The 18,919-nt window shown below is 38.8% G+C and overlaps 2 protein-coding genes across 2 annotated transcripts in view; one reads left to right on the forward strand and one right to left on the reverse strand.

The window, feature by feature from the left end:
- Positions 1–7,145: 7,145 nt before the first annotated feature.
- On the forward strand, positions 7,146–12,145 carry ccni2 (cyclin I family, member 2). Its single transcript, XM_084729852.1, has 5 exons — positions 7,146–7,478; positions 9,015–9,171; positions 10,294–10,428; positions 11,173–11,247; positions 11,374–12,145. The coding sequence occupies exons 2-5, from the start codon at positions 9,058–9,060 to the stop codon at positions 11,590–11,592; spliced, it is 543 nt and encodes a 180-aa protein (XP_084585978.1). The 5' UTR covers positions 7,146–7,478; positions 9,015–9,057; the 3' UTR covers positions 11,593–12,145.
- Positions 12,146–18,018: 5,873 nt separating this feature from the next.
- septin8a (septin 8a) overlaps positions 18,019–18,919 on the reverse strand; it is a 53,926-nt gene continuing 53,025 nt past the window's right edge. The window contains exon 10 of the mRNA XM_084729851.1: positions 18,019–18,301. Within this exon, the coding sequence (XP_084585977.1) occupies positions 18,133–18,301 (169 nt within the window). The 3' untranslated portion in view covers positions 18,019–18,132. The remainder of the gene's footprint in view (positions 18,302–18,919) is intronic.

The raw sequence follows: 18,919 nt of genomic DNA on the forward strand, positions 1-18,919 counted from the left end.
TTACATGCAGATTTTACAGGAACCCAAAGATGTACACTGGGAGAGTCAACCAGAGTGATGTCCTCTGAGAGACTCACTTAATATAAGTCTGTTTGAGTGGATTTACATAGGCTCAATACAGTCTGGAATTGTTTGCTATTGTAACTACAAAACACTAAAAGGGGACAGCGGCTGGGGTCGGATCAGGTGTGATCTCACACGGATCTGGGCTCTCCTCACAATATAACAAAATGTTTTATTTACAATGATATATTCATTTATGTAAAAAGGTTGATTCTCAAGAGTCAGACACTCAATTAACAGCTTCCAACCACATCTGCAAATTGAGTTATAATTGTAAAACATATTATATTGCATATTTAATCATATTGTGTTATTGTTTTTTTTTTTGTGAATTATAAAATTGAGGTTTGCTCAACTCTGTCACCAGTTTTGATTCTGATTTGATTATATGTAGATCTAAATGATCAAATGCATCAATCCAACAGATGTGCAGAGCGTATTGGGCACCAGCAGATGAACTCAATTTTTTCACAGTCGGGGACCCCTTAAAAGTCTTCATGTATTGTCCACTGGAATAAGCTGACATTTTTCTGTAGCTTCACTGGCAGGAGGAAGATTTAAGTTAGAATGTTATTAACTATTTTATATCATGATAATTAAAATTAATTAAAATGAAAACTTTCCCTCCTATTTGAGACCACTTACTTAAAGGATAACGTCAATTTATCAACGTCAATTATTATCAATGAATCCCATGAAAAGACCAAAACCAGCAAAAAAATGATCAAACAAAGATTTACAAAAGCATCCGCACACTCAAATCTGTGCAAAAAAATGTTTAATTAGCGAGCTTTTGGTCAGAGACCTTCTTCAAGGCATGAACAGGTATAACATCTCTAACTGAAAGCTTGTTAATGAAAAAGACTTTTGCAAAGATTTGAGTGTGCGGATGCTTTCTGTAGTAAATGCTCCAGTGCCTCAGCTGATACCAGATGACTTGTTTTTCCTCTTTGTCCAGAAAGTATTACAAACACATCAGTGAGCTTCACTGTTGCACTGACTGACATGTTGCTTCATTTACCTGAAACACGGGCACTGAATTGTAATTTGCTTTTTAAGTCAACTTTTTACACAGAGATGGTGATTGTTGGAACAATGCAAAGACAAGCTAAGATGGTTTCTGGTGAGTTCTAGTTTGTTTCTGACAAGTTTGAAGGAAGATGCTGATGAAAGTTAAAAGGTTACACACTTTTGTGAAGGGAGTCTGGATAGTTTATAGTAAAACAAAATGTATCTTACTCTTAAATCACAATCTGAGCTTGTCAATAGCAAAAACAGGCACTTTAAGGGGACATACTTAGATGGTGCACAGTTTCCAAGAGTCAGTACTGAACCAGCTTCAACTTAAACACAAAAATGTGAGGAAAAAAGTTTAAAAAGTTAATTCGCTTGAAAAAATTGTCCACACCAAAAATAATAGCATATTGGCTGTTTTTGTTTTTCCCTTTTAGTACTGTATTATACCATTAGTTTGCTCATTTCTAGCCTGACTCTGTATCAGCAGTGTTCATGCCCTTTCTCTCAGATTACAGCTCACAAACCTTCTCTGAAAAACAACCTGACCCGAGTGATACAGACCCTTATGTTGCCTCTGTGTACCAACAGGGAGCAGCTAAATACTCAAAACCACGAATATCAACAGTTTTCTGCCAAGTCATATTCCCACCGGTGACTGGAGAGCGATGGAATGTAAACACGCGACTGTGCAAACACAAAACAGTCCGCTCACTAAGCAGTTAGCAAGCATGATATTCTGCATGATACCATCCAGATGAAGGAGGAGAGACAGACGGTGAGACAGGAAGATGGACAGAGTTCAAAAACTTTCTATGAAAAAAACGTTCGCGCAGAACAAACGAGAAGTGTTAGTCAAACACAACCTGAGCTGATGCAGTACAGCCTCTGTGTTCCCACTGCTCGTTATCCTCTGTCAACATGCAGATATGCCACTCGCTCTCTCCTTATCAACATTCCTGTCGTGACCTCGGCTCAGACTCGCTGGTCAACTTTGTTTTTAGTCAGTCAGCTGTGTGAGGTGACTGAGAGTGGAAAGCAAACACGTTCCGTCCACGTCTGTTGACCGCCGACGGATGAAGTTTGTTGACTGCAGATATGGACAGAGGAGGTCCAGTGCCTCTGAGAGTCAATTTCTGAGTTCTCCTGACAGAAGCGGCCAGAAAACTGTGGAACACAAACATGTTTTGTGTGCCGTTTGATTTTCTGAGCATCAGTCAGTCCTTGTGATCTATTTCATGCACTTTTGCAGAGTCTGCTCACCGAGCTGCCTGATCCTCAAAGGTTAGTCAGGATAAAGTGGAAAGAAGGAGTCTACACTCTGAGAAATAAAAGTTCCAACAGGGTTCTTTCTTCGAGGCTGAGGTTCTACCCAGAACTATTTGCTTCTGACGAACCTGTTATTGAAGAAGGGTTTGTCAAGGGCTCTTTGTAAGACCAGTGGTTCAATTAAGAACGCTTCTCTTCCAAAGAACCCTTTTCAGATGAAAGAGTTCTTCACAGAGTCCAACAGTCCTTGTTATGTTTACCATAATATAAAAGGGTTTTAGCTGTCTTTTTGGTTCTCAGTAGAACCCAGTGTGTGTGTTCTAGATAAAACCTTTGGAATATAAAAAGGTTCTCAGTAGAACCCCCTGTGTGTTCTAGATAACATGTTTGGAAAATAAAAAAAAGGTCCTGGTAGAACCCCTTGGGTGGCATCTAGATAAAACCCTTGGAATATAAAGAGGTTCTCAGTAGAACCCCCTGTGTGTGTTCTAGATAAAACCTTTGGAATATAAAAAAGGTTCTCAGTAGAACCCCCTGTGTGTTCTAGATAACATGTTTGGAAAATAAAAAAAAAGTTCCTGGTAGGACCCCTTGGGTGGCATCTAGATAAAACCCTTGGAATATAAAGAGGTTCTCAGTAGAACCCCCGGGTGTGTTCCAGATAAAACCCTAGAATATAAAAGGGGTTGAAGAATCCCATGGGTTCTTGTCAGCACCCTTAGAATGTGAAACGGCTCTGGATAGAACCCCCTTGGTGGTTTCTGGGTGGATCCAGTAAACCTTAGAAGGGTTCTCTGTGTTCTCTATTCTGGATGAAACCTTTCACAGAGGGCTGTAGGTAGAACCCTTTGGGGTTCTCCTATGAGGACAAGCGGAAGAACCCTTCATGGTTCTAGTTAGCACCTTTATGTCTACGAGTGTATTACCTTCTGTTGACCTCAGTTGGGGGTGCAGAGGAACTAGAACATCACTGGCAGGTGTGTGGCTCAGCTCCGTGGCCTGTAGTTGACATAAATAAAACATTCATATTTCAACAATGACAGTGAGTAAGCTGGGTAATTAGAGCAAAGGTCCAACATTAATTATTACTCAGGAGGTTTTTATATCATCATACATTAGGTTAGAGGCACACTGCATGCTGGGAGTATTTGGACAAAACACAACTCTAGGTTTTGCCAGGATGATCTTTCTAAGTTCCTTAAACCGTTGAACGTTTTGGCAGGTGAGATCTTAAAATGTGTGTTAGCGAGTTATGTAACATTACTGTAACGTTTTTCTTTTGGCTAGATTAGTGACTATTAAAATGCATTTCTTACAACAATAAAAAAATACAAAAATGAATCCGACAAAACAAAATTTCAGCTTTTAATTAAAGGTAGAATCGGCAGGATTTGTCCTGGTTGTTTGTTCAGTAGGTTGTTGTTGTTAAAGTGTCCCAAGCACAACAAAATAATGAATGTGTCAGGTAACATTGTGTTCTATTGACAGTATCTCTATTTGCTTTACTTTTTTTTTTCATCATTCTATTTTTCATATATCATCATACATTGTATGTCCCTTTAGCCTGTATGAATGTGAACTCAGGGCGTTCCTGTAAAACAGTTTCCTGCTCAGTCAGTTTTCCCTGAATAAACATTGATCATATATAATAAGGCAAACTGCATTGCATTTGCTTTTTACATAAAGTTTCCTGCTTTGAAGCAGGGAGACACCATATTTTTTAAGGCCTCAGTTGTACTTGGATTATTTTTCCGAGTCATTTTTTTTTTTTAAAACATCAAACATGGTGGTGGCGCTGAATCCACACAGCTGTGTGTTTTTTTGTTTTTTTTTTTACGTCTGGCGATTTACACTACAAAAATCATAAAAGTGACGTTCATTTGCTAAACAAAACAGGCAAGTCTCTTTGGCTTTTGTTTGCCTCAGATTTTATTTTTCTGCAGTAATCCAAAGCCTTTGTTGTGGGAACCAGAGCGACGCCCTCTTCTGGGCTGGCCTGGAAAAATATATCAACCCTGCAGCACTTGTCATCACTTTGTAGCACCTTAAACTCACTTTTCTAGTGAGCTTTTGTGAGCTTTGAATTCATTTCTGCTGGGAAATTCAGATTCTTACTTTAACTCAAGGACATTTTAAAAAAGGACAGATGCAGTAGTGATTAACTCAAGGATGTGCGCTCACCTTCTCTCACTGAATTACAAGCTTCCTTAAAGAAAAGCAAGTAAATGGGAGCTCACAAGTTAACTGTCACTAAACAATAATGAAATCATCCATCCGTGTTGTGAAGACCAGATGAAATGCTTATTGGCTGCGATTAATCAAATCCTCTGCCTGTAGTGACATATTGATGAATGCTCTCAGGCGTTCAGTGGCTAAAGAGAATTTCTGTGTGAATGCTTACTGTTATAGCAATGAATGGTAGAGATCTGTCTTTATTATAATTCTAAAGAAGCCAAGAATAGTTTATTTATACATTAAAAGGTATCTAAACACGTATTTAAATTTCATTTGTCAATAGGGAAAGCAGTTTTTTGCATTTAGTCATTATTTCCTTAAAAAAATCATATAATATATGGTGTGATACATGAAAGCCTGAAAAAACTGGCCTTTTAGTAAAATACCATAGCATCTGGTGTGTTTTTCCATTAATTCCTATAACCAAGTGTGCTGCAGATACATTTTGGGGAGCAAAATAAGGGAAAATAAGCTACTGTTTTTAAAAAAAGAAAGAAAGAAGTAATTGGGCAATTCTGACTAAGGATTGCGACATTCCTCTGTGTTGCAATTTCACCTGGCATTTGTTTTGTTATTCTGCGGGTGGTGACATTTTCAACTTTAGTTTTTATTATCAGTTGAGATAGAATTTGTGACACATTCAGAGAAACTGGGTGCAGCAAACTACAGTACAAACAAACAGGTTTAGGTCAGGCTGTGGTGCCCTGGAAACATCCAAATTAAAGGTTAACGTCAGGGCTTCAAGATTAAGTCAAAATGAGTGACCTGCCAGTTATCATTTAAGGTTACATTGTTCTCTGGTGACACATTCAGCACAACCAAACTAAACAGTAACTTATCAAATGAAAAACCTGGGGGCCTCGAGGGAGAGTAGCCCAGTTTGCCCAGGGTTTTCTCAGCCTCACACAGGTTCTAGCAATGCTAATGCTAATCTAAATCTAAATTTAAATCTAAACAGTTCTTTTTAGGCCTAATAGATTTTTCCATGGCAGACATTTTAACTTACAAAGGGCCTCTGCTAAAAGTGTCCCATTAGTCTTGTCATGGAGCCATGGTGCAATGTTCTGGACCTGACATGTCTTATTAATTCCATCTGTGCTGTCTAAACAGAGACTAGACATATTGTTTATAGTGAAAAACGCTTGGAAGTAAAAATCAAAGACAACCGTCAGGCTGCAGGACTGTACATGGCCCCAAGAGTGAGATTTGGTGCCCAAAACCGCATTCATACAGCTCAAGGGGAAAAAGCACTTCAAGTCTACTGAGGGTATTATATGTGAAGCAATTAATTAATCGCCTTGTATTGCTAATGTGTGAACAGATCATAACGCAAATGTGTATTTAACAGTCTATTTTAGGCCAAACAATGATCTTTTCCTAAACCTAACAACCTAATGAAGGTAATAAGTCAGCCAAGTCTTAAAGGAGCAACATGTAGCAACTGTGGACCCAAAAATTAGTTATACAGTCTAAATAGCAAGTTAGGGCCATAGATGATATGTCAATTAGGTTGAAATCCTGTTTAAATATGCAGTCTATGGTTGAAGCGAGTTTTTTCCACCCACCCCTTCCTCCTCAGATGCAAAGAAGCTCAGGCAGGCTGCAGGAACACTGCAGGAGCACAGGCCGAGTGCAACATCATAAACTGATAATAACAAGTGACGATGAGTCCTACATTGTGAGCTGATCTGTTGTTTGTAAAACTGTCAGTTGTCTACTGATGTAAAGCTAAGCCCGTTATCCTGAAAACAAAAGCCCACTGCTCCAAAAAGAGCTGGAGGGCGGTGACTGCTTGTTTCACTGCCTGTCAATTTAACTATTATAAACATCTACGTCTCCTAAAAGATTTTTAGTGATTTCTTACGACTCATAAACATACACTTACTCATTTGGCAAACATTCGGCATTAATTTGAACTATGATTAATCTGAAACGGCAAATCCTTTTGGGTAACAAGCTACCCTTGATTTTTAACAAATTGTGCCCCAAAAGCACCTATTTTTTTTTTTTTTTTTTTTATCAATTTTCATTTTCTCCCACCATTTCTTTGGAAAAATGGAATAGCTGCTGTGAAATAAAACATTTTAGGCTGCAGAAATGCCCTCAAAAGCCAGTGAAATCCTGGAGAGACTGATAAATCCCTGTGATCAGAGACTAAAACGTGTCAAACAAGCACAACATAAGACCCCAGAAATGATTCATTTCAAGATTAGAAAGCTTTGCAATGATGAGTGAATTAGCCTGAAATTTCCTCTGTAAATTATTAATTTATAGGAACCATCAGCCTGCATGAAAGAGAAATAATCGTCTCAGTGCTGCTGCTGGACTTCATACAGTCTTGACTCTCAGCTGCAGGATGAATTCACAGAAAACCCGGACGGAGCCCCGTTATATCACAGATTCTGCACCTGAACAAACATATTCTGGGACGCGCACAGCAGAAATCTTCCATTTCCAGTGAAAGCTCGACCATTTTGTGCGAGGGGTCCCGTATGTCTGACCCACTAACACATTTCTGCTCGACAGACGGGCTTACGTCACGGGGGGGCGGAGCCAGGAGCGTTCAAAACACAGCCTGCCCTCAATCCTCCTTGATTCCTCTTCGCTTCCTGCCTCTTTTTTTGCGCTTGTTTTTTATTATTTACAACTGCCCTACTTATTTGGATTAATTCGCGCTTTTTGCCCTTTGTTTTACTTTTTTCTTTTAGTATAATGCGGCCGCTTCCCGTGCATTCACTCCAAAACGCGTTTCTGTCCGAGATTGAAGCCTATACTTTAACACCATCCGACTATTGTTTGCCTGTTTGCTGCTTTCGCTGAATATGGACTAACTGTAAAAGAAAACCGTATAAATGCACCTGCCGTCGAGGAGATTTCCCGGTTTTAAAATCGAAGAGGTAAGTCTGCAACGCAAATGTTTTCTGGCTGCAGCAGCAACTGTGCAAAAGGCTGCGAGCCTGCAGCAGCTGCAGCCCATTATCCCGCCTGTGTCCCCTCTGTGTCTGCGCTATTTCACCCACAGCAGATTAAAACAAAGTAACACACACAGACTATTCACCGAAACATTTAGCATTAAATGTAGCCTCTCAATTCTGCGCTGCTTGCCTGCAAAGTCGGAAAAATGGCGATGTTGTTGCTCAAACTGAGCGATGGTCTATTTCCTGCTGCATACTCGACTCCTTCAGCTGCTCTCATCAACTGTTTACCAGATTTAGCGCCCAAAAGTGACCAGATGCAAAACGGGAAATTCGTTTAAACCCGTCTGAAATTTAAATGAGATGTTCAGGTTGCTGTTTTGTGCGACATTTGTTGAAAAGTCTGGACCTTTTCTGTTCGTTAAACCTTTTTTTTATGTCTTACCTCTTGTTTGTACCTCTCAGTAAACAGTGTTAGAGGAAGTATTCAGGTTGTAAAAGTACTTATACCACGCAGTAAAACTATACTCATTTTCAAGTCCAGCACTGAAAATCTTGTTTTCATAAATAATGCAGACTGTTTTTATTTTTTTAAGCTTTATTGGCATGTATTTTGATCATTATTTATTCATTCAGGTTCGATATGTACATATATTTGTCTCTGTTTATGTATGTGTAGTAGTAAATATTAAAAATACCAGTGAAGCTTAACTGTTTCAGTGTCCTGAAGTCATTTTGGACAATGACGTATATTGTTAAACTGTAAAACATCCTGGCTCCATTAAATATCTTTGTTAGTCTAACAACTTTTGAGGGATCATTAGAAAAAAATGCATATATTATTTGTTATGTAAACAATATATCACTTTTCTCACTCCCTAATATCAGTTTATGCCCTGACTTTAAGTATTAAAGACAGAAGTTATTAAAGTTACTAAGTGACGCCTTCACAATGTTTGTTTTGTCCCAAACCTCAAACTTTTTACAAATACATAAAAAAAAAAAAAATCTAATAATTCAAAGGAAAAGCAGCAAATCGTTACATATGAGCTGAATACATGAAAAATTATGTAAATGGTTAGAAAAATTGACAGTCACTTGACTAATCGTTCCTCGGGTTATATTTTATAAACTGTTCATGTTTTATGAGTAAAAATTTAATTTGCAAAGTAGCTAAAGCTGTCAAATAAATGAAGTGAAGTAAAAACTACACATCTGACAAGTAATGGAGTATAAGCAGAATGTGGCAGAGTAGAAATACTCAAAGTACAAAAGTACTTTAATTTGCATCCTCATCAAACACACTGGAGGTGAAATGTGCATCAAACAGCTGAATGAAGAGATGATTATTATTATTGTTTGACCTCTGAGTGAATTCAAGTCTATATGAAGAGTGTGTGCATAACTAAAAAGAAAATCAAAAATCCTTATTTTTACTCTTACCTGCTCCCATTGTAACCTCCTCCTCCTCCTCCCCCTCCTCCTCCTCCTCCTCCTCCTCCTCCTCATCATCATCAGGTGTGTGTGCCCTGGGTGCAGCCTGGCCTGTGCTGTGGTGGCGATGAAGAACCCAGGAGCTGCGGAGAGCCGTCGGCTGGTCGTCCTGCTGGAGGCCGCCCTGGTGAGGGAGGCTCGCCTCTGGAAGGTACCAGTCTTCAAGAACGGATGCATCCAGGTGAGACAAAAGCACATGTGTGTGCATAGATGGTCATTTTACATTTGGATTATTTGAAGCGGGATTGTACGAGATTCTCATTCATAGTCAGTGAATTAGGAAGCTAAGCAATGCACTGCTGTGGACGGGGTCAGCAGCAAAACATATTTTAGCCACTTAAAAAAATTTAAAATTAGGCTCACTTAAATAAAATGGTATCAGTTTAAATGTACACCATATTTAGAATATTTTCACTGTTTTACCTTGCAGCCAGACACCCTTTTCTGATGGGAAACTGCCGTCACCAAACTCCGCTGGCGAAATCAGTTACCTTTCCTTGCAGAACACAGGAGTAGCTGGTCTACCTCTGCCTCGATCAGTTTGTGTTACTGTGTGACTACTTATCTTTTAAAACACAGACGTCACACAATAACAAACAAACAAACCGATCGAGGCTGCAGTAGACCAGCAACTGTGTTCTGTGTGGGGAAAAATTACTGTTTATGCCAAAGGAATCTGGTTGGTTTGGAGTAATATTTACTTATATAAGGGTGGTTTCCCATCATAAAAGGCTATTTGACTGCAAGATAAATCTGAAAAAATATTCTGAATGTAGATATGTAGCATCCTGCTGCCGCTCCACACTGGGGTTGTGCTAACTGCCATCTATTGTAAGAAATACACCAGCTATCAGTAGTGCCTCGTACAACCCCATTTCAAAAAAATCCAGCTATCCCTTTAAATTATATGAGCCCTTGTTTAGCTCTCAAAACGTCTTGATGTGACATGGAGTTGAATATCTAAAGTAAGAGCATAAAATCGGTGAGTAAAAGGGATTAACAGTAATAGGCAAACCGGAGATACTGTAACTGCTGTTCAACCTCCTACAGCAGGTGGGAGTCTTCCATTAATTTAATGAAACTGGCGTCTAAAAGTCTTTATGTGTAAATGTGAAAGAAAATTAATTATTAGCGCTACTTATTCTATTCTTATCGATTCCACGCAGTCATAGTGGCAACGCATAAAAATGATGAAGCTTGTCCTGGTGACGCGTTTTTAATGGCGTATATCTGCAACATTTCAGCCTGACGTCTAATTTTTCATTTATTAACCAATGTTTTTTTTTCCCCTTTGACCGCTCAGGGTGCTGACATCTCTTCATCCCAACACCAAGAAATGATCCTCTGGCTGGGAGAGATGAGCAGGCTGTTCCAATTCTGTCCAGAGACCTTTGCACTGGGAGTGTGTGTCCTCAACCGACTGCTGTCCACCGTCAAGGTAGACCACTACAACGATATCTAAAAGTTAAAATCCCCATTAATAAAAGAGAAGAAGAAGTGGGCGCATCTCATTCTTTTTGTTTTTCTTTGGTCCACTGACCCGTGAGTTAATGATCCAAGTCTGTATTCAATTAAAGCGATTCAGTTCATCCATATTTGACATCAGACTGTACTCTGAATAGGGCTGCACAGTGAATCATGAACAATCACGCCTTTACTTTATACAGTCAAATTTGCAAGTAAATCAGACTAAAGTGTATGTAAGTGTATGTAAATTGTGTTTGACTTTCAAACGAAAGGAGGAAGTTGACAGTGTTTCTGACTTTGGTCTAACTGCGGGTACGCAGCGCTACAGGACGCCTCTACGACAAGACACAGCCCTGAAACAGTTCCAGTTAGGTTGCATTAAGCCTGCAAAACTACATGAAAAGAGCGTGGTTTGGGTTCAGTTAAATATGTTAATCCAGGAAGTGATCTCTTCTCAAGCTTCTGCTGGGTACAAAGCTCGCTCAACTGTTATTATTGCACAGAGCAAAAAAAAAAAATGGGACATTTAATGGAACAGCTGATACTTCCTATCTGTCATCGCCAATAAAACCGAGATACCAACCTAAATGTGCTCATTTCCCATGTCCCAATCTGATTGTCAGAATCTGTTAAAGCAGTGGAAAAAGCATCTGATTTCACATGAATAGACCTTTCTGCTTCTTAAGGACTAAATTAAATCTTTTTTTTTTTTTAGGCCCATCCAAAATACCTGAAATGCATTGCTTTTACCTCACTGGTCCTGGCTGCCAAAATCAACGAGGAAGATGAGGTAAGATCTTATCAATAAGGTCAGATAAGGGCCGTAAAATAAATAAATAAACAAAGACACCGACTCCAATGCTACTTGAAAACAATACGTTTATTTGCTTCCCTTTGTCTGTGTCTGTTTAAACAGGTAATAGGCTCTGTTAAAGACCTGGTGGTGCAGAGCGGATGCAACTTTTCAACAGCGGAGATTCTTCGCATGGAGAGGATCATTCTAGACAAGCTGCACTGGGACTTGTACACCGCAACACCAGTCGACTTCATTCACATAGTAAGTCAGAATTCAGCAGAAAGACAGGCAAACAAAACAGTATTTTTCTTTGTTTTGTTTTTTTTAAACTGGACCTGAGCAGTCAGAGCATCTCAGAGAGAGCTGTCTGGACTTTGAAATGCTTTGTGAATTCAGGTCCTGGTCTTGCCTTTAAAACACAGCAGTACAAAAGCACACATTAAACCATCATGCTTGCATCATGTTTGCTTCAGGATGGTGTTTTACCCTCACGACCCCCTGCCCCCACACAGTAAAGACTTGGTCCTAGTAGAGATTGTGCATTTATTTGATTTGACTCATTGTGCCCATTCATTATCATGAACTCCGTTCAGTCCAGCTTAAAATGTGCCGTTCCCCTTTTAATAATCACCACAGCCATGAAGGGGAAATAAAAACATGCCTCGAATCAAAATCAAAGAGTCTGATTGTTTTCTCATCAGTAAAATTTACCAAAATCTGAGTAAATGTTGGTTTAAATAATAATTATCATTATTGTAATATAGTGTTGTCTGACCTCAACTATAATAAATAGTCTACTAATCCTGAAAAGACATTTTATTGTTTTGGCACACTTGATTCAGTAGTTTTAAAGATCTAATGTAACAGATGGAATAAATCACATTGTTTTATAGGGACAGTGCACCTCAAAATCACAAATTCATATTTTTCCCCTCATCCGTGTTGTTGTTTATCCATCTAGATTTTTTTGGAGTGAGTTGCAGAGTTTTGCCATAGAGATGTCTGCCTTCTCTCCAATATAATGGGACTAAATGGTACTCAGCTTGTGGTGCTCAAAGCAGCAAAGAAATAGATTTTAAAAAATTCAAAACCAGTGTCTCTTTCTAAATATCATGACCCGGTCACTCAAGATAGTCCTCGTTGTGAGCTGTTTCATGTAGGAACTACTTTATTTCTTCAGTAGAATCTACCAGAACTATGTTCTTTCTAATAGAAAGAGAAAGGTGTGCAGATAACCATTATGCAGAGTAACTGAGACACTCAAGTCAGACATCTCTACAGCCGATATCTGCAAAACTCTGCACCTCACACCGAAAAAATCTGGATGGATAAACGGCACCACAGGCCAGGGGAAAAATACTGTGTATGTGTTTTTGACCTTGGGATGAACTATCCCTTTTTAAATAACTGCTAAACTTAAAAAATATCACTGCTTTAGTACGACATTGTTGTTTAAATGCTAAGTAAAGGTCCATTACCACTCTATTTAAAGATTTTCCGCTATCTGCAGCTTAAATGCAGGGTTTCTGCAGGTTTTTAAAAAGTCTAAAATCCAATCTGAATTTTGACCGGTCTGAAAAGTTGATTGGATTATAATGTTAACTTTTATAAAATTGTACTAACTTCAGTCTCACTTTGAAGTGTTTTTGTTAAAAATAAAAATGTCCTGATCTTTCTTTAACTACAAAATGAAACAAATATAGAGAGTTTCCTTAATTTCCTTTATACTTTTTTGTCAGTTTGGACATGATATAGGTCTTTATGCATTCATAACGGTCGTGTTGAAACCTGCAGAAACCTTGTCAGTGATAATATTGGACAAAACCAAGTTACAGTATATCCCAGGCCAATAACCCGAAATGCGTGTATGTGGACAAAAAGCAACAAAGACGCATTTCAGCCAGCCACGTCTGAATATAGAGCTGTATGAGAATCTTCAAACCACATAAGACTGCATTTACAAGCTGCCAGCAAAATAACAGGCGTGTTGCATATCAGGCCAAGGCACTTCTGACTAACTCACACCTGCAGCCCTACAGTGGATACCCAAAGCCTTCAGACACACAGACGATTTGGGTCATTAGGGAATCTATAACATGCTGTGAATAGTTAAAAGACTCATGTCAATGGAAGGTCTGTTAAAAATCCCACACTGTGTTAACTCTGTTTATGGCACAATATTGTTTCACAGCAGGGACCTCTTTACAGAAGTTTCATCATTAAACCCTCACACATAATTACCCAAAGCCTTAACCACTGACTGAACCGTCAACAAACACACACACAAACATCATTTAGGTCCCTTCATGCTGCTGGGTCCAGGGCTGTATTCATAACGCCTTTAACAACAACAAGTCAGCCAGGATGTCATGATTAAAGATCAGTATCTTTACTGCCATGGCAGCAGTTTGAGCAGGGCTTCACTCTGGGCTGGGTGATATTCAATATCTATATATCAAGATTTTTTATTTAAACTGTGAACTCTTTACCAACGTAACACAAAACTTCAGTTTTCTACTTCTATTTCTGTTAGTGGTTTTTAGTCATGGCTTTATGGATGTCAACGTCTGTCCAACACCTTGATTCGACTCCAGTATCTCTAATAATTCGATGGTTTGGCATAAAATCTGGGACACAGATCCATGTTCAGACTGCCAGTCCAAATCCACTTTTGGCAAGTCCAGATTGTATCCAGAATGACCTTACTGGATGAAATGTTTGTGGTTGTTGTTTTTTTGGTGAATCAGATCCAAGCCACATTTAGCAGTCTACAGATGCACCTCGGTACAGGCGGTCTAGTCGCTCAAATTAGATTTGAAAGTGTCTTTTGTGTTACTTACAGCCATGCTTGCAAGGAGACAGAACAACAATATAAAATCCAGAGTAACGGAAGTGCATCACAGCAGCTGAGCAGCTGCTAGAGTAGAGATGTTGTATAAAACTAAATAAAACAGAAAGCAATCATTTACAAATCATTGACAACTTGTATTCAATTAAATACATACTGTAGTTAAATGAAAGATATGATATTTACTGTTCAAACTGATGAACTGTTTTATGAAAATATACACTCTTTCTGAATTTGATGCTTGCAACACATTTCGAAAAAGCTGAGACAGGAACAACAAAAGACTGAGAAAGTTGTGGAAGGCTTAAGAATCATACTGAAAGGTACATACAGGTTTTGGAGCAACATATGCTGCCACCTAGATGACGTCTTTTTCAGATACGTCCCTGATCATTTCAGCAAGACAATGCCAAGACACATTCTGCATGTGTTACAACAGTGTGGCTTCATAGTAAACTAGACTGACCTGCCTGCAGTCCAGATCTGTCTTCTACTGAAAATGTGTGTTGCATTATGGAGCACAAAATACAAAAGCACAGCCCCCGGACTACAGATGAAATATTAAGCAAGAATGAGAAAGAATTTCACTTTCAAAAGTGTCTTCAACTCTCTAACACTTTCTAAGTGTTGTTTAAAGAAAAGGTGATGTAACACAGTGGTAAACATGCCTCTGTCACAACTTTTTTTAGAACGTGTTGCAGGCATCAAATTCAGAGTAAGTGTGTATTTACAGGAAGAAAAAAACAAAGTTAATCAGTTTGAACATTAAACATCTTGTCATTGTACTGTGTTCGAGTGAAAATAGGTGGACAAGTTTTTTCAAAACAGTGCATTCTGATTGTATTAACATTTTACAGAGCATCCCAACTATTTGGAGAGAGATGGAGGGCAAAACTGAGAACAACAATCCATGTACTGACACTAAAATAAGATGCTGAAATAAATTGTCTGGTGGCACTTTGGAGGGAGACTTCTGTACACCCACTTGACAGTGTGATTGTTTGGAGGGCGTCACCAGTGTCCATAGTTATCGAAGCCTACGTCATTGCCACAGCAACCCGTGCAGATTGGCTGGCGATGTCTGGGCACACAAACAGTATATAACAGACGGTCTGTCTTAAAAATCTGATTTGCCTGCAGGCTGAACAAAGCCGGCTTTGTGATCCCCCGATTTTTCCTCTGCGTCAACAAGCAGGTTCACATTTTTTGTTTTTTAGAGAACAGCTATATTTGAAATTGAATTGGATTGCCAGTAAATTTGGCACATATAGTCATGTCTCCTTCAGGACTAAATTTGATCACTTTGGTGACCCTTTATCTTTTCATATAATACAATACAGCAGTGTGGCAGTAGACGGTTAGTCTTGTTAACTACAGTTTGCTTGGACTGAATTATTCAGACAGAATTTAGCAGAACAAGATGATTATCATATGATGATAATATTACACTGAAAGTCAGGAAAGATGATATTGAGTTAATGTCCAGCACAAGTTTCACATTATATGAAGAAATTAGACTTTCTGGAAGATGGATAGCCCCGAATTCCACCTGTTTTTTTTTCTTTGCCTCAAAGCAAAACAAATTGCAGTTTGGCTGAAAATTACATTTAACTATGAATGAGGAGGCAAAACAGGTCGTCGCAGTTTGGTGCTTTTATGAATACAGCCCTGCATTAGTCAACACATTGTGTTGATCCACACAGTTGAAAGGATTTCCATTGAGACAAATTCCTCAGTTTTCCATAAATCCTGATACACATATCTTCTCTAGAATAAATCTGACAGTGCAGAGGATATTTATTTACTTGCTCTAGAAATACCCCCAGTTGTGAAGTCTTGTCTGTGAGTCAGTAATCTCATCCCGGACCAAAGGTCAACCTACGTTCCCTCAACAAATAAATAACAGCGTTAGATTTGTTTGTGGTATTGAAATTGGTGGAGGACTGATACGTTTTTTGTTTTTTTTTTTAAAGCCATAAACCATAAGCTGTCCCCATCTTGGCACGTGAACTGTATTGGACCAATTCTGTAAACTAAAAGCGTCAGTTTCCCCTCCTGTTACAGGGATCTGACTGATATTAGTGTCGTAGGTTTACAGTGTGTGGAGTTATTGTTGTGAATCTATTATTGTCCTAGAACTTCACTTTAGGTATTACAAAAATCCTAAGACTTTTAAAATAAAGAGACATAATGTATTAATAAAAACTATAATAAAATAAAGACATTTTCTCTTTTTATACTATTCAAATAAATACTTTTTACCTATACTGTAAGTATCTCACAATTACATTCCCCCTGCCCTGAAGATTTCCCTTTCCTAAATAAAGTGTTATTCTCCATTGTCTATAAAACAGCAATCAATAAAATCTATCAATAATTTGTCACAGACTCTCCACCATGACACTTTGATATGGTTAAACAAGAGGATTTACAGAGATGCCTTGTCATTATCTCTCAATATGCTCCAACATCCAAGTAAAACTCTTTTTGAAAGGCAGAATCAGCAATGTGATGATCAAATCTTTAACCATCTGACGCACAATGCGCAATTTTCTTTGTCTGCTACATCACCCTGAATTCTTTACATTTTCAAAAATGGAGCAACGAAGGAAAACATGGGGAGGGAGAAGGGATTTACAGAGTTTTAAGAAGTCGGGAGCAACTGGTTTCAGGGATTACTTTTTGATTTTGGCATCATATTGCTGAATCTACCTCCCAGCAAATTCCACTTTCTTGAAAAACCCATGGCTTATTTTTGCTACAGAGTAAGAGACAAACTAAAGCAAATGAGTTAAACACAACATGAATGAAAGAGTGTAACAAACATTAGAATAATGGCTTGATATTTCAAAATCTAGTCTGATTTTCCTTATTTAAACCCAAGGATAGAGCTAGCTAGCTAGCTAACCCAAGCCCCAGCTAGCTAACTAGCTGTGTGGTGGGCTATCACTTTAAAGTTCATCATTTAAACTAAACTCAGTATGGCTAGGCAACAAGCTACCATAACACTTGACATGATTAAATATGAAAATAATTTCAAAAATATCAAAAACACTGCTAATTAGTAAGCTAACAAGTTTCATGGCAGGAAATCACTTAAACATTTTTCATTTAAACCAAACCTTGATAGCTAGCTAACAAGCTACCATGAAACTTTGACATGATTTTGATATTTAATCATCTCAATCTCTAAAATATCAAATACATAGCTTGTTAGCAAGCTGTTAAGCTAACTATATCAAACACATAGCTAGTTAGCTAGCTAACAAGTGGGAAATCACTTTAGCATTCCTTATTTATACCAAAGGATAGAAATAGCTAACTAGCCTGAGTCCTCTGGTTTCAATTGCTAACATGCAGTTAGCAGGTGTTTTCTAATCACTGTGTGCCGTGACTGTGAAGAAATGATCCAACTAAAATTCAAAGTGTCGTTTGTAACATTGAGCCCACCACTCGGCTTGTGATTTACAGTTCCTGCCTACAAATGGGAACACAGAAAAGCACTGCACGTACAATAACGATACGAACAAGGTTACTATGATTCCTCAGGCAATCGGGTGGGTGTTCATTAGTAAAAACCTGAATGTGAGATTCTCAACTTGTCGCTCAAAGCGTCCTCCTGCACAGAGCTTCAGGTTTACTGTAGCTTTAAATGCAGGAATGAGCACATGAGAACAGTAGAGAACGACAGACTGTAAAGTGAAAGTGTCCTTGGTGCATGAAGATGAAGTTTGGGTCAAAGGGATGAATGATGTGTTGACCTTCTGTCAGAAATGCATGGGTGGATGTGTATCTGATGTTGACATGAAGTAGTCGAGGTAAAGGGATGGATGGACAATGAGACAACAATGACATCATTATGCTAACGTTTTGGTCTCGTTCCTCTTTTCTTTTCTTTGCTCATCTCCGGTCCAGTTCCACGCCCTGCTCGTCTCCGGCCACCCTCACCTCATTCCGTCCATCGGGCTCGGCTCCGGCGTCGGCTGGGACCCGGCAACAGACCCCGGTTTGCTAGCCGCCAGGCCGGGGCATCAGAAGAGGCCTCCCGGCTTCCAGGTGGCGCTGTGGACCAGGCAGGTGCAGCACTGTATGGCCTGCCACCAGCTTTGGCAGTTCAAGGGCTCCACGTTGGCCTTGGCCATCATCACTTTGGAGCTGGAGGCGCTCACGCCCGACTGGTTCTCCGTCTTCACCGTTCTGCTGAAGAAAGCACAAGTAAGAGAAATGCAGGGGCAGAGGCTTTTTCTCCAGGATTATTGTGGGATATACTAGAATCAGCATGTCGGTCAATAAATAACAAGACATTACAGTACAGAAGTGCCAAAGACAAGTTAAAGGTCATTTTAAAAACATTGCATAGTTTGTCCACCAGAGAGCAGTGATGGGTTTGTTTTTCATTTGTAAAATGTCTCACTGAGAACATATTTTAATTACAATTCTTTAATATACATATTTAAGTCATTCTCATCTCATCGACAATTATAGGGTTTATGTTTAAAAACACAAATATTTTAACATTGATAAATGTCAATAAATAATTGGATGGTCGTGCAGAATTCATGGGGGGTTTGTTGCAATCGCAACATCACAAATTCCTGGAGGGTCTAATTTATGTATTTATGCACAGTTTTAAAATATTTCTTAATCTATAATACATCCCCATGCCTCCAGTCATGAGAGTAATTTATGTATTGATTTGATACAGTGGTGCCCAAAATAGGAGGTGGACAACTTGGGGGACATAGGGCCACTTAAGGGAGGGAATTAAATAAAGAGTTAAATAAAGTTAATTGAATATGATTTATGTAGAGAAAATAA

Source organism: Lutjanus erythropterus, chromosome 11 (genome assembly GCF_056507025.1).
Source record: "Lutjanus erythropterus isolate fLutEry1 chromosome 11, fLutEry1.hap2, whole genome shotgun sequence".
NCBI lineage: Eukaryota > Metazoa > Chordata > Actinopteri > Lutjaniformes > Lutjanidae > Lutjanus > Lutjanus erythropterus.